The sequence below is a fragment of the Lichenostomus cassidix genome, chromosome 3, assembly GCF_008360975.1.
Source record: "Lichenostomus cassidix isolate B80296 chromosome 3, HeHo_3.0, whole genome shotgun sequence".
Taxonomy (NCBI): domain Eukaryota; kingdom Metazoa; phylum Chordata; class Aves; order Passeriformes; family Meliphagidae; genus Lichenostomus; species Lichenostomus cassidix.
In genome coordinates, this window is record NC_139483.1 from 100,693,143 (window position 1) to 100,708,933 (window position 15,791).

A 15,791-nucleotide genomic window follows, 5' to 3' on the forward strand; every position below is an offset into this window, starting at 1 on the left:
AAAAAAGAAGTATAATAACTACAAATATTAGGTTACTTGTCCAAATTAGTCTTAAGAAAGGACTTTATGAATGTGGTGCTTTAGTTAAACAAAAGCAGCCCCAACCAATACAGACCAGATGGAGATACCTCTTAAGAGTAGGATGTAGATTAAATTATGTAATGGGCATTATTCATAAGGCATTATTCATCTCACCCTCAAGCAGACATTTAAAGAAAGTCAAATGGATTGTGGCAAGTATTCTCCACTGACTAGAAAGGCAGCCTATAATGACTACTACAGATGTACATCCCTGCACAGCAGCCATCCCTTAGGGTGAAATGAAATATGTATCCTTACTTTCTACATTGTAGAGTAATTCCACCTTCATTGCAGAGTATTGTTGAACCATAATATTAGTAGAAACATGCTACAAAACAAAAATCTAGTAATTTTTTACTGGCTTAATTACCAACATGCAATTTTCCTGGAGTTCTCAAAACACTTCACAGAGATGCCATCATTACCCCATTTTACAAGCGAGGAAAAATGAAAGTTATCATGAAAGTTAACATGACCTTAACTATGATTTGCTACAGCTCAGAAGGCTGAACCAAAACTAGAATCAAAATCCCAGGACACACTCTTTCATCCCGCATTTCATCTCACCTTAGAATTATCACCATCTACCATGAGTCCAACTCTACTGCACCCTGTTCAACAAACTCACAGGCCTGAAAGGTGAGTATAAATATTAATAGGAAAAATAAAATAGACAGTGAATAATGTTAAATACTTATTTTAACATCTTAAGACAAATACTTGCCCTGCTTACACATGGTGCATCCACACAGCATGCTAGAACATGATGCAGTGGCCTGGCTGGCATTGGTTAAGTGTCAGAATGAAATACACTACAGCAGTTTCAAAATTATGCTGAGCCCAGCTTATTAGCCTTGTGAAGGGGAAAAACTTACTATCCGGAGCAGTGGGTCAAGCAAATACAGTTCATATATCTTTTGCTACTTGAGCTATCAACAGTGAAATGTGCTTTGCAGATTTATCACCCTAGTTCAATCTAGGTGAACTGGGGATGGTCTTCATGCTCTGATGCCCCATGTAGACACATCCTAAATCCTCTGCAAAAGCAGATAATGAAAATAATTCTGAAGTCATTCTTTAAAAAAGAAAAATATTATAGACAAGGATTCAATGATTTTTTTTAAACTTCTGAAACAGATAAACAGTTTTAAAATTTACTATAGGGTGAATTGCAGTATAAAACCACACCTGTACACATACACACACACACACACACACACACACACATGTACATCAACACATACAGACACATACATAAATACAACACTCTTCTCCCACTGATGTTTAACCTATACTCACTTTGCTGCTACTTCCTGCAAGTACATTAAACTATCACAGCACAGTCTTTTTTTAATTGCTTAGAAAAAAAACTATTTCAGTCATATTTTTCCAGAGGAGGCAAAAACTGAGTCCTCAATACCATGAGGCACTGCAAGGATGATGCCTTCCAACCTTGTATCTGTCCTGCTGGCCTGCCAAGAACAAGTCTTTACCAGCAGTCTGAAACCCTGGCACACAAATGTGGTTTTCTGCACTGATTAATGCTGATCTAGCTGCCTGCACCCGGAATACAAGTCAAAGCAGCAGGAATGCCAGCACAGTACTAGTACGTTTGAGGCAATGATCTTGCCAAAATGTAACATAATTAGCACTCTGGAAGTGATGCAATGAAAACTGTTGTTAGAAGACTTGGGTAATTTCAGAATAGAAACAAAACATCCTAAGTTTTCACAGTTATTTTTGTTCTTCAATATAAATTCAACCTCTTTTGAAATAATGTACATTTCTGTATACCTTTGCTAATGTGGCCCATCTGTTCTAAACTTTGATATTAGACAGAATTACATTTGTGCGTATCAAGAACATTTTAGTTCTGTTAAATAGAAATTGTTTGTAGCAGTGAAATTATGTCCCTGGAAAACAAATACCTGCATTACCAGAAAGCCTCAATACTGTAATAGCTCATAAATATTAGATTACTGATGAAAAACCATTTAACATGTGATGTCTGATCACATGAATATAGCGATGCACTACCAAAGCAGGATTACAGTTTTGGATGTTTCAGTTAACAATAAAACAAGGAAGCCTCTCCCATATAATGATCAAAAGAGAAACCAACGTCCAAACAGTACAATAGTGGAAATAGCACTAAATATATTTTTTTCAGTTTTCTCAGCTCTAAGTCAAACAGCGACGTTTTTAAACTCTTTTAATTAAGGGGTGCTGGGATATTCTGACTTTAATGGTTTCTCCTGCAGTAACATTTCAAATTACCTAAATCAAAAGAATGTTATAAAATAACTAATTTTGTTAAAAGCAAAAGCAAAACAAGTGAGCAATTTTACAAGATTTTTTTCATGATGCTTTATAATATCATTCAGCCAAAACTCCATTTAATCTTTTCTTCTCTCAGTTGTAACTTCTTTGGGGTAGCTACAAGACTAACATGCTGTCCAGTCCTGGTCTTGTACTGTCTTTTTGTCAACTTCACCTTAGTTTGCCCCATACAGTCTGCAATCTGTCAAACCATTTTACAATGATTACGTACAATGATCAGAACAAGACACTTCTTTCAGCCTCCTATTGATCATGGCTCACTTCAAAAGCAATTTTCTGACTTACAAGCAGTGGTTCATATAAAACCCCTTTGCATTTGCCTGGAAAAACATATGAATATATTAAATGTATGAACAGATCACAGAAGTTCAAAAACAAATGCAAACCTGGCTCTGTTGAGTCCAGTTTCTCATATCTAAAAATAATTTGTTTTACTAGGAGGCAAACACCTTTTCCAAGGCTTGGGTATCCATGATTTGGCAAGGAAACAGGAGGAAAGTTTCACAGGAGCCCATGTCAATTAGCTCAAGTGACATAAAGGACACAGCAAGCTCTCTCTTGGGAGATTATGAAAGACATGCAGAAAAGGAGGAAATGGTAAGACATCCGAAGATTGTGGCATAGCCCTTCACACATTTCTGCTTACAGGCAGAGATACATCAATGATTTCTGACATAGATAAACAAAACTTTGACCTGCCAATTTACCAAAGCAGGGATGGTAATAATAATAAAACCATCAAAACTCCATAAAGGCCTTTAATGTGTCTGAAGATATTTTCATTGCTGCAGTAAGTGTTAAGTGTTTCCTTTGCTGTTAACAGTTTTTACAGCAAAGCTTTGAAGAATGTCCCACAGGTTATCAGTAAGGGCTCTATACCTTGCATATAAAATAAGAACAAACTAAACAATCCAGAAAACTGCTTTCAAGTTGTGGCCCAGGACTAGAGTTGGAATCACGAAGGACAGATCTGTTACTGGTCTGATCTGGCTCAGCCCCAGTGGAAGAAAGCCATTTCAATTGACACCAGCTGAGAGTATAGTTTGATGCATCCTCTTATTCACTCTCTTAAGTCTATATTTTTCTTTTTTTCCCTTTTATGTTCTAGTCACCAACACCATTCTGGCCAGTCACTAATAGTCCTGAAAGACTAATCTTCCTGTTAGCTTGCATTTGAAAATGAATCTCAGATGTAGGAAATTAAAGCCTTCCTCTCAAACAAAAAGCAGATTCCAATTGAAAATGAAAGAATTCACATTTCAAGCCACTCTCTGAGGATGTCTTTCTCTATTGGTAACATTTGGAGATGTTTGAAAGGAGCTAATGAGGACAGGTTTATGTGACTGGTTATAATTTTACCTTCCCAACTGCACATTTCACATTTGTCTCAGTGAATTATCTGGTAAAATATTTCATTATAATGAATAGTTTAAAAAGCTTTGCAAACAGAGAAACATTTTGAGCTAAAGTTTCAAAAATGGTCAGAAAAGTGGGCTCACATAAAAATGCACAATTGGGTAACTGCTCCAAAAAAAAGTTTAAATATTTAAGCACATATAAGCATAAAATGTTGTAATGATTCAAAGAACTAAATCACCGAGTATATGATGACAAAGCAGAGGGGTACAGGTAGAAAAGGAACTAGGTAAGAATAAGGAACAAACTATGTAAGTAGCTGTTTTACAAGCTGTGTGAACAACCTCAAAGACCTTCCAGTGTTCACTGACCAATTTTTCCTGCTGTGGCACTAAAAAGATTTTAGCTAAACTAAGCTTTTCAGAGAATTGAACTAATTGAGAACAACAAGTCTTCAAGATGAAGTGGCATTGTGGCTTTTCCATGGACCACTGTGAAGAGAAAATCTTACTTGATGAAGCTGAGAGATCTCACCAGTCCTCTTCCCTACTGCCTATTACCCATAGTGGATCAAGAGAAACAGAAAACTGCCCTTCAGTGTAGCTCTCTCCATGCTTACAAACTGCAAAACATGAGTCTTCTAGGCTTTACTAAATTAATTTTCCAAAGAGTTCTTCCCTGGCTTTAACAGACAGTGGAGTGGGTATTGACTGAAGAGGCTCAAACCCTTGACTTTCAAAGAAAAACTGAAGACCTGTGATGAGATTACTTATAAAGACATCTAATCCTGCAAGAGGTCTGACACACTTGCTGTGGTTGAAGGACACAGTAAAAATTTGCATCACTGATACCCTCAGAATTACTGGTAGATGACAATTAACTTTATTTGAAGCACAGTAATACAGATCAGTGTCTCAGTGTGCTTATTACATTTACCATAATTTTAAAAAACCCAAAAAACCAAAAGAAAGTGAAAAGTAGCAACTGTACTGAACTACTTTTGTTAACTTCTTTCAGAAGATACAAATTATTCTAACAAAAATCAAGTTTATCACTGCTCTCATGTCTGTGAGACTGGGGAAATGGAAGTTGGAAGACTTTCCCATGATCAAGGAAAATTGGGTTAGAAAATACCTAGTCTGCCATTAGCAAATGTGCAGATGACACCAAGTTGAGTGTGTAGCTCTGTAGCTCTGCAGAGGGATCTGGGCAGGTGGATCGATGGGCCAAGACACACAGAGTGAGGTTCAACAAGGTCCTGGACTTGAGTCACAACAAGCCCTGCAGTGCTACAGCAAAAGGATCTGGAGGAGTTGGTCAGGAGCAGCTGAACATGAACCAGGAGTACCCAGGTGGCCAAGAAGGCCAGTGGCACCCTGGCTCTATCAGCAGAAGTGTGGCCAGGAGAATCAGGGCAGGGATTGTGCCCCTGTACTGGGCCCTGGTGAAGCTGCATCTTGAGTGCTGTATTTATTCAGTTTTGGGCTCCTCAACTCAGGAAGGACATTGAGGGGCTGGAACAGATCCACAGAAGAGCAACGAAGCTGGGGAAGGATGTGGAGCACATGTCCTGTGAGGAGTGGCTGAGGGAGCTGGAGTTGTTTAGCCTAGAGAAAAGGAGGCTCAGATAAGACCTTATTGCTCTCTGTGACTGCCTGAAGGAAGGTTGTAGCCTGGGAGAGGTCAGCCTCTTCTCCCAGGCAACTGGCAATAGGAGGACATAGTCTTAAGCTGTGCCAGGGGAGGTTTAGGTTGGACATTAGGAAGAAATCCTTCACAGAAAGGGTGATTAGATCTCAGAATGCCCAGGAGGTGGTGGAGTCACCATCCCCGGAGCTGTTTAAGGAAACACTGGACGTGGCTCTCAGTGCCATGGTCTGGTTGACAAGGTGGTGTTTGGTCACAGGTTGGATTTAATGATCTCAGAGGTCTTTCCCAACCTAACTGATTCTGTGATTCTATGTACCCACCCTCATTGTGAAACATTAGTGGTCTTACCTGCAACTTTTTGAAGTTATTTCTTTTTTTTTTGCTTTAGAATACAACGGTAAGGTAACAAATGCTTAGATGTTTATCTAGTTGCATACAGGGTTTGAAAATCTGTTGCAAGCAGGATATTTTCCTGAGAAAGGGCTATCAGCTTCTGCCAAATCTAAAAAATACATTTCTAGTCCCTCTGGTTTTAATGAAAATCTTCCAATGCTCCCTGAGCAGCTAGAAAGGAAGCTGAGGAAGAAGATTAGTACACAAACACTGGTCTGACCAACCACTTTTGAAGAATCCAAATATACAGAGAAAGCACAGAAGGAAAAAGCTATTTTTTTTAACACCTTTGAAAGATGGTTTCCAATATATCTAGGAACACTTAAAGGTGGAGCATTCAGCCACCTTTACCACAGGATAAATCCAGTATCTCCTCTGTTTTTAGCAGCCACAGTACTGTTCTATTATCAGACCATTTCTTAGGAATCACAGGGCTTCAAAATTAGTTTTAATGAAATAGAATTAGTCCTCTGATTACTAGGTACTCCTTAAAATGCTTCTGGATGCACAGGTGAGATTGGCTAGAGACCTCTGTGGTGATTGTAAGTGAAATAACTCAAGTTTTCCAACATCTTGGTCATGTGAAATATTATACAATCAGTAGGTATCGTGGCTGTTAATGTAGATTTTTTTATGTCACAAGAATATCTGTATTCTTTGCCGGTCTTTGTGACATCCAAAGGCCTGCGTGACTGCACTATATCCTCATTTTAATGGATGATGCTGATGCACTCTGCAAGAACTTGTGGGAAAGCAATTGCTACCTCAGACTGTTACAATCAGCTTAACGGGGAAATCTGTTTGAATTTCCATATGTGACACTGGGCAAGTCCCTAAGCCTGTCTCACCTGAATGAAGTAAGATTGGCAAGAGGAATAGTTTACACACCTTCAGCAGCTACACAGCAGGGAACAACACAACTCCCTAGCAAGTTTTCTGATTATATGCAGGAATAAATCTGCTGCTCCAAATCTGGCAGCTTTTGTAACTGTTATGTTAACTTTAATACTTACTTCTAAATACTTAATCCATGTGAAAATTTTACTACTGCTATCTAACAGAAAGTGTATTAGCTCCTTGTTTAAGAAAAAAAAAAAAAAAAAAAATAAGATGGTCTGTGAGTGTTCATACCTATGACCTTTCTAATCCTACACAGAGTTTCACAAGTAGCTTCTGCTGGTTGATACAGAAGAGGGATAAATTGTGCCAATTCTATCACACTTTTGCCAAGTGCACTCAGAACACTAGGGTATTGGCCACTTTCCCCATGCCCTGATTAACAAAACCTTTGATAAAATCTTTTACAGTGTAACATGGAATCAAGAGAATACATGCAATATTTCTGACAGGAAAAGAAAACTCAAGAATGTACTGAAGTTTGCCTCTGAGGAAGACAACTGCACACACATCAAGTAATACTACTGGCTTCTTTGGATCTTCTCAATAGTTGCAGGCTGTGAGGGCGAAAGAGAGGTGTGTGTGGCCAGAGTAATTTGCCTCACACAGCATTTCTTAATGAATCAGTGACAACAAATGGGAAAAGGTACAGTAGTCCTGACCATCAGTAACTTTTCTATGTATTATGCCCAGATATGAACATCCAAGCTCTCAGCACAGGGCTTTCCCAGGCTTGTTCCTAGGCCACACTGAAGACCCCTGGATCAACTTAGATTCTTACCACTGTATAAGCAAAAGCATCCTTTAGATTTAAAAATATTTTTTACATATATTTTTCTACTATTCCAGATAATGAATTTTTACAATGCCTTAATATACTTGCTACACAACTGGTTTATACTGGGACCCACTTTTACTATCAGCATCTTAATCCCCAAGGTTTTCCAGTGAAACAACATAATAATAATTTTATAGTAACTACTAGTCATTTCAGATTTTCATTTGCCTTGAGGCTTCCTGGTATACGTCATTTCAAGGACAGAAGAGATCAGAGAAATAAAAGTAAATATTGATAAAAGATCCCAAGGTAAGTGTCAGTCAAAACACCACAAACATTTGTGCAGTCCTTCCAAAGCTTTCCATGTATTTCTCAGCTGTAGAAGACAAAGCAACAGATTTGAGGTTTTACTGAGTCTTTTTACCTAAACAGAGTTACTGCTCATACACAATAACATTTCTCAGTGTACTTTTTCAACTTCCTTTTTGTGGGGGTTTTGATTTTTGTTGGTTTGGGTTTTTTTTGGCAACAACAGTTAATTTAAAAATTAGTCGTATTCATGTTCTCATCCAGTGTACTACAAAAGACATCACACACCACAGCAGAACATTCCTACAAGTTGATAGCTTTATTCCCATGCACATACACATGGAAAAATAAAAAAGGGAAAATTAAAAAAGGCTGTTGAGAAAACATAGGTGAAAATTATAATGAATTAACAGTAAATAAGATAGCAGCCCATATACATTTCTAAGGTATGGACATAACTACATTTGCATACATAAAAACTTTAGAGGGAAGATAGAAGACAAAAATAATTAAAGGAGAAAATATATAATTATTCAAATCCACAAAGGTCACTGATTGATGAGTATAAATATATTGTTCACACATTCTGTGAGCCACATACTAACTGCTCATGTCTCCTCACAAGCTGCAACCTGTTTAAGATTACTGAAATGTGAGGGGGGGTTAAAAAAACCCAACCACCCACATTTTTTTATCCAGCCAAATAATCCAAAAAGAAATTAATAAATCTCTGTGCATTCATAAGACTTCACATCTTCAAAGCACCGAGTCCACATTTGCTAATCAGTGAATTCCCACTCTTGATGACCATCCCACTCTAAGGATGAAGTGCCTTAGAGGAATGGGGGCTACATCACCACAGTTCAGGCAAACCTGGCCTCAAACACTTCGCCAGTGTGATGCCACAGGGGCTGCAGCGACCCGACAGCAGCAGGTCCTGCTGTCCTCTGCTCCATGGTGCCTGCCCCGCACAGCTCCCCGCAGCCACGCTGGGACTCAGAGCAGGGCATCTAAGGGTCACCTTCAGCACCCCCGCTTGAGTCGTGCTCGCCTGGAAGCTCGGGTACACAGGGAACACCTTCTAGGTGTCCTTTTTGTTCTCAGCCAGAACCAATCGAAGGCTCCTGAGCAAAACTGCAACCGGTCACCTCTTTGGCGATGGGAAGACAGTCAGGGGCGAGCAGAGCCCGACAGCAGCTCACTGCCTGGTTTGGGGACATGGCAAAGCAGGTGCCACCCTCGGCGAGCCAGCCCCGCAGCCACCGCCGGCACCCCGACGGCTCTCCAGGCCGCCTCGGGACACCGAATGGCTGCTGCAGCCTCCAGGTTTTGGCTACTGAAGCGTGACATGGATGCGAGGGGGGATCACCACCGGGAGAGGCAGGACCTTCCTGCCCAAAAACTGCTGGAGGAGGCAAGGCGAAAGGACACGCGGCACATCTCTGCCTCACTCAGGGTTTATTCCGCTCTCCCGTAAGCAGCCTCCCCCTCCTCAGTCCCTTCCATCGACGCCCAGCTCTCTCTCCCATCACCGTGCCCGCCGGGTTTGAAGAGCCCGGGCTCGCCCCCACCGAGGCGGGACAGGCAGGCGGCCCCGCCGCCACCACACACAAAGCGGCCGCCCGCCGCCACCGGCCTGCTGCGAGCGACGCCCCAGTCCCCGCCTCAACCTGCAGCCTATGAGCAAGGAGGCACCGCCCCGAGCGGCGGCGGGATCGGGATCGTACCCGCGCCCGCCGCCGCGCACCGCCGAGGAGAGCGCCGCGCTCCTGTCCTGTCCCGTCGCGTCCCGTCCCGTCCCGTCCCGCGGCCCCGCGCCGCGGGGAAGGAGGCGAGAGAGCGGTGGGTGCCGCCGCCGGGCAATGCGCGGGGGAGCCGGCAGCGCCGCCGCTGCGCCGGGCGGCCGCAAGGTGTCGCCGTCGGCAGCGGAACGCGGGCGCGGCGGGCGCGGTGCCGGCGCGGAGCGGAGCGGGGAGCGCGGGGCTGCCCGAACGGGGCCCTGCCGGCAGCGCGGCGGCGGCACAGCCCCGCCGGCCCACGGGGATGCGATCGCTGCCGTTCGCTACAGAGCCCTGGGTCGGAGCGGCTCCCTCGCCAGGCCGCTTCCCTTAGCCCTTGTTTATTTTCAACCGCCCCGGGGGATTGCGCGCGAGGTCGCAGCGGCGGGAGGTGGGGAAGGAACCGCTCCGGAGGCGACGTTCCGCGGAACTGGGGGCCGGGGCGGTGCGGGGAGGGGCGGCACGGGGGCCGGCGGCCGCGGCGGGGCCGGCGCGGAGCAGGGACGGCCCCGCGACATCCGAGCGCCCTCCCGGAGCATAAAGAGCGAGCGGGGCTTTTGGCGCCAAATGCGCGGCCCCGCCCTGCGCGCGTGAGTGGGGGCGGGGCCGCCGCTCCCGCCTTTCTCCTGCTGTTTCCCAGTGCTCCTTCCCAAGTGTGCCAGGTTTTCTTATTTTTTTTTTTAGCCGCTTTTTTTTTTTTTTTTTTTTTCTTTTAGTGCCTTTTTGGGGGGTTAATAATATCCAGCCGCTTCAAAGGCAGGCAGTGACAGTCATCTGTCTGCGAGCAGAGGGTGGGTGCGGAGGCCGGGGCGGCCGGGGCGGCCGGCGGGCGGGCGGGCGGGCGCGGAAAGTGCTACAGACACCATCAGCTGCCTTTTTTTGCCTCTCCCCTTCCCCCCGCCCCTCCTCCCCCTCGCACACCCACCACTATCACCACCGAGGTAAGAAGAGGAAGCTGCAGGCTCTGGGCTGCAGGACAAAACCCCAATCAAATAAATCCAATTCCCCATCGCGTTTGAGTTGCCGAACTGGGAAGGATGGGGCGGGAAGGGGAGCGCACGGGCAGAGCGGAGCCTGAATGGTGTTCTCATTGAGGAGAAGAAAATCCTGGAGGATATTTGTGTTTGGGTTTGGAGCTGTCGCATTGAGATCGCCAGTGTTTTGTAGGTGCCTCTTTACTGCTTTGCATTTTAAACGGTTTAATGTATTTCCCGAGTAGAAAAATGCACAGTCCTGGAGGCGCTCAGGGGGCGGGGCGGGAGCGCAGCTGAGCCGAGCCGGGCGCGTTTCTCGGCGTTTCATCATAAGGCTTTTCATGGATTTTTTTTTCCCCCTTTTGGTCTCCGTCTCAGCGTCAGCTGTTGTGAACCCAGCAGAACGATTTCCCTTCGCGTTACCTTAACCGAGGTGAAGGGAGACGCTGACTGGCTTTTTTGGACTTTACACCCTTTCTTTTTTTTTTTTTTTCCTTTTTTTTTTCCTTTTTTTTTTTTTTTTTTTTTTTTTTTTTTTACGTCTGATGCAACGGAGCTCTCGGCAGAGGAATGGGGCTGTGGTTGACTGGCCGTGGGTAGTGAGTGGGGGGTCCGGCCGAGGTAAGGGCAGCAGCGTGCACTCGCCGGAGGCGAGAGAGGTGTAGAGCTGGTGTGTTTGCAGGAGGTTTGAGTGCGTGAAGTGGTACAATGTGCAGAGTTGTTGTCCTTGCAACCTCGCTGTTGCAGGAAAAAGGGGGAGAAAAACTTCCCGTGCCTTCTTGGCAAATCAGGAGGCTTTGCTGGTGGCGCTGGGGTGGTTTTAATGCATTTTTGTGCGTGAGGTTATTACATAAGGTTGATAATTTCTGTTGCTGCTGGATTTCCCCTCCTCTCCCCCTCCCCCCTTGTGTTGTGTGCGGATTTCGCTGGCTCGCTTTGAGTGAATGAACTGGCGATTTGCGAAGTTGCAAAGAGCCCCTCCGCCCCCTTTTTTTTTTTTTTTTTGCATCCTTCTCCTCTCCTTTGCGCTGCTCCGCAGATGACAAAAGGAGTAAACTTCCTCTACTTTTGCTGGCATATTAAGAAGCCTTTCTGGAGAGATTACGGTATCAAAGCCATGCATCTGTCTGCAGTTACTGTGCTGTTTTGAGCGTTTGAAGCGGTTTGGGGAGAGCAGGCGAGGGCTATGTGCACAGGCTGTGCATCCCCGCTGGACCGTGCCGGCTGGGTTTGTGTCCCCACGGAGCGGCGGGGCAGGCTCTGCACGGGGGAGCACTACCTGAGCGCTCTGATTTCAGTGTCTTGAGTCGGGAGGAAAGGTGTGTGAGATGCTTTTTTTTTTTTTCTTCTTTTTTGCTCAACTTTGTAAAGGCTCTTTCTTGCTTGCTCTTGATGATGGGATTATTATTTTTTCTTCCTTCCGTTAAGAGGAAGGGAGTCACTTTCGTGTCTGTTTTCTTTATTCATATTATAATTGTGGTTTTGTTGTTTTCTTTTTTTTTCTTTTTTTTTTCTTTTTTTTTTGGTTTAGTTTCAGGTCCTGGAAGAACCTCTCTTCTTCCCCTTGGTGGAAATACCCATAAAACCTGTGTTTGAAACTATTGCCCGACCCAGGGATCAGCAAAAACAGACCCGTAATGCCAGGAATGGTCAGTAAAAACCCAGACCTCGAGTTTGACTCTTTGCAGCCCTGTTTCTACCCGGACGAAGATGATTTTTATTTGTGCGGGCCGGACTCCGCTCCCCCCGGCGAGGACATCTGGAAAAAGTTTGAGCTGCTGCCCACCCCTCCCCTGTCTCCCAGCCGAGCCGGGCTCCAGGAGCACCCTCCGGGGGGAGCCCCGGTGCCGTGGGGAGGGGCGGCTCTATGGGGCTGCCGCCCCACCGACCCGCTGGACTGGGCATCCGAGCTGCTCCTGCTGCCCCCCGAGGCCGACCTGTGGGGCGGCGTGGACGGAGGCGACTTTTTCGAGACCGGCCCCGGCGTGACGAACAATCTCAACTCCATCATCATCCAGGACTGCATGTGGAGCGGCTTCTCGGCGCGCGAGAAGCTGGAGCGGGCCGTGAGCGAGAAGCTGCAGAGCAAGGCGCCCGCCGCGCCGCCGCCGCCGCCCGGGGCCGCGGGCAGCCCTGCCGCCGCCAGCGCCCGCGCGGAGCTGGGCGGCGCCGTGCCTGAGTGCGTGGACCCGGCCGTGGTGTTCCCCTTCCCCGTCAACAAGCGGGAGGCGCCGGCGGCGGCGGCGGCGGCGGGCGGAGGGGCTCCGCGGGGCGGCCGCCCGCCGCGCCCCGCCGGGGACAGCCGGGCCAGCAGCAGTAGCAGCAGCTCCTCCGGGGACGACACGCTCAGCGACTCGGGTAAGCGCTCCGGCCGCGGGGTGCGGGGGTGGGCAGGGGGCGGCGGCCGCGGAGCCCCGGCAGCTGCCCCGGAGCCGGGCCGGGCAGGGCGCGGTGCGGTGCGGCCGGCAGGCGGCAGCAGGCGCGGGGGCGGCGGGCACGGCCGGGGGGCAGCGCCGGGGCTGGAGCTGGAGCCTTCAGCGGGGAGCAGCTCCGTCCCGGAGGGGCTGCGTGCTTCTGGGGACCCTCCGGGCTCCCTGACAGTCCCCTGCCCCCGGGGGGCTCGGAGAGGGGGCGGTGTGGCTGCCACCGCCACCCTGGGCGCGGGGTTTATGGGGTATGACCGTGTGCGTGTCCCCTTAGGCGCCATCCGGGCAGGCTGGAGACGGGCTAGTGACCCCTTAGAGCAGCGCTTGTACTGACAGAGCCCAAAATGCCCCGGACATCCCCTTGTGCGTGCGCGCAGAGAGGTCCACCTGGGCTGAACCGCGGTTCGGCGTGTGTAGATTGATGTCTAAAAGTATCGAGTTGAGCCGGTCCCTATGACCACCGCCGCTAACTTGGAGATCCGTCCCGGTTTTCAGAGCCTGCTGTCCCTTTAATGTCTGGTTTGACAGCTTGGGGTGAGGAAGCACTTCCAACAGCTGTCTTCTTGGCAGTGCACCAAGCGCCGGCTTAAAGGGTCCCCGGCTGGAGCAGCTTCACCTTCTGCCTCAGAACAAACCCAGCGATTGTTTCGTTTTCCGGCTGCTTTTCTACCGAGCAGGGGCTGTGTTATGGCTCTGTGCTTGCCTTTTGTGCTGCAGCCGGACAATTCCATTCAAACTACATACATTCTGTCTGAAAATTCTCCTCTGCCTCTGCGATTTTGTGGGTGGTAGCCCAATTTTGTTTGAAAATGAGATGTGTTTAAAAAAACCCATCTGATTAAACTCATTAAGCTTTCAGAAATCCCTGTTCTTTGCTTATTTCGTGTGTATTACATACTTTTACAGATATATATCTGACTGCAGATGGTGGGCACACCCTGTTTTTGCCATCAGTTATTTCATTACTGCTTTTACCGGATATATTTTGCCAATAAATACTGATACTTGGTCAGAGTATTTTCAGTGAGAATAACCTCTGTTTTATTTTCTTTTCTTTCTTACCAGAAGATGATGAAGATGAGGAGGAAGAGGATGAAGAAGAAGAAATAGATGTTGTTACAGTGGAGAAAAGACGCTCCTCTACCAACAAGGCTGTTACCACCCTTACTATTACAGTGCGTCCTAAAAATACCACTTTTTCATCAGTCAGGACACAGCAGAATGGACTGATTTTAAAGCGTTGCGCCCCAATTCACCAGCAGCATAATTATGCCGCTCCTTCTCCATTCGTGGAGACTGAAGAGGCTCCACCACAGAAAAAGTTAAAGATCGAGGTGCCCCGTCCAGTAAAACCCACAATCCAACCAAAGCCTAAGAGTTCAAGTCCTCGAAACTCTGATTCTGAGGACAGCGAACGTCGACGCAACCATAATATACTGGAGCGTCAACGACGTAATGATCTACGCTCAAGTTTTCTCACATTAAGGGACCATGTTCCAGAACTGGTTCAAAATGAGAAAGCTGCAAAAGTAGTGATCTTGAAAAAAGCCACTGAATATGTTCATTCTCTTCAGGCAGAAGAGCAGAAGTTACTGCTAGAAAAGGAAAAATTGCAAGCCAGACAAGAACAATTACTAAAGAAAATAGATTACAAGCGGACTTGCTAAACTTTGTTTTGTTTTGTTTTGTTTTTTTGGCTGACCAGGACAGTCATTGCCACTTTGCACATTTTTGATTCTTTATAAAAAAATTGTGTTTTTTGACGTTAAGAATGTTGGTTTTAATTTCAATCCAGTCCCTGAAGTAATTGACAGACTATATTATCCGGGTACGGAGCAAATGGATGTTCTTGTAAGGAGTTTATTGCAAGACTACCAAACAACAATGGACTGCCTTTGTTTTTTCTTCTTAAGAACTGTAGATGGTGGGGATTTTTTTTTTTTAAGTGTTGTGAGCATTTGGAGCTGCTGATGACATCTAGTTGAGTTTTAAAATGTTCATTCCTAAGTTTTATGGTGCTTATGTTCTAACAGATGTTACTTTAGGGGTTGACATTTTGTACCCCTGTGGGAATTTCTGTAAATACCATCTACACACTTGCCTTTTGTACATGTCTTGGGTTATGAGAGGTGGCTTTTGCTACCATATTAGACTGGAAGTTCATACCTAAGTACTGTAATACCTCAATGTTTGAGGAGCATGTTTTTGTATACAAATATATTGTTAATCTCTGTTATGTACTGTACTAATTCTTACATTGCCTGTATACTTTAGTATGATGCTGATACATAACTAAATTTGATACTTATATTTTCGTATGAAAATGAGTTGTGAAAGTTTTGAGTAGATATTACTTTATCACTTTTTTGAACTAAGAAACTTTTGTAAAGAAATTTACTATATATGCCTTTTCCTAGCCTGTTTCTTCCAGTTAATGTATTTGTTAATGTTTGGTGCATAGAACTGGGTAACTGCAAAGTTCTGTGTTTAATTTCTTCCAATGATGTACATTTAGTGCTGCGTCTTATAGCACTTTGAAATACCTCATGTTTATGAAAATAAATAGCAATTACATGATGTGCCATTTACTATTTTCTTTGAAATAAAATCTTTAACTTTGCAATGTTGATGAAATACAAAAAGCATGGTCCCATATCCTGGGCACTTCAGCTCTCAAACTATAGGTGACAGTTCACAAAGGTCAGCTGGGCAGGACATTTTCATTTCTGGTTAAAAAATAATTGTAGTAAGAACTATTTTCCTGATATTTCATACTTGGGTTGTTAGAATCATCCTGGGGACCAAATGT

General features: G+C 45.5%; 1 protein-coding gene across 8 annotated transcripts; it reads left to right on the forward strand.

Annotated features, from left to right (window-relative positions):
- The first annotated feature begins 9,506 nt into the window (after window positions 1-9,506).
- On the forward strand, window positions 9,507-15,559 carry MYCN (MYCN proto-oncogene, bHLH transcription factor). Of its 8 annotated transcripts, none has more exons than XM_085056880.1 (3): window positions 9,507-9,646; window positions 12,088-12,914; window positions 14,048-15,559. In XM_085056880.1, exons 2-3 carry the CDS (start codon window positions 12,194-12,196, stop codon window positions 14,647-14,649), a joined length of 1,323 nt encoding a protein of 440 aa, XP_084913006.1. In that variant the 5' UTR covers window positions 9,507-9,646; window positions 12,088-12,193; the 3' UTR covers window positions 14,650-15,559. The 8 variants fall into 8 exon arrangements, with proteins under 8 accessions (XP_084913006.1, XP_084913015.1, XP_084913011.1 ...); XM_085056889.1 differs by having other exon boundaries at window positions 14,051-15,559; XM_085056885.1 differs by lacking the exon at window positions 9,507-9,646 and adding an exon at window positions 10,062-10,244.
- The last annotated feature ends 232 nt before the right edge of the window (window positions 15,560-15,791 follow it).

Coding starts and splice junctions, on each gene's coding strand:
- MYCN (XM_085056880.1), top strand. CDS start 12,194: ATGCCAGGAATGGTCAGTAAAAACCCAGACCTCGAGTTTGACTCTTTG. Junction 12,915..14,047: donor CGACACGCTCAGCGACTCGG/GTAAGCGCTCCG, acceptor CTTTCTTACCAG/AAGATGATGAAGATGAGGAG.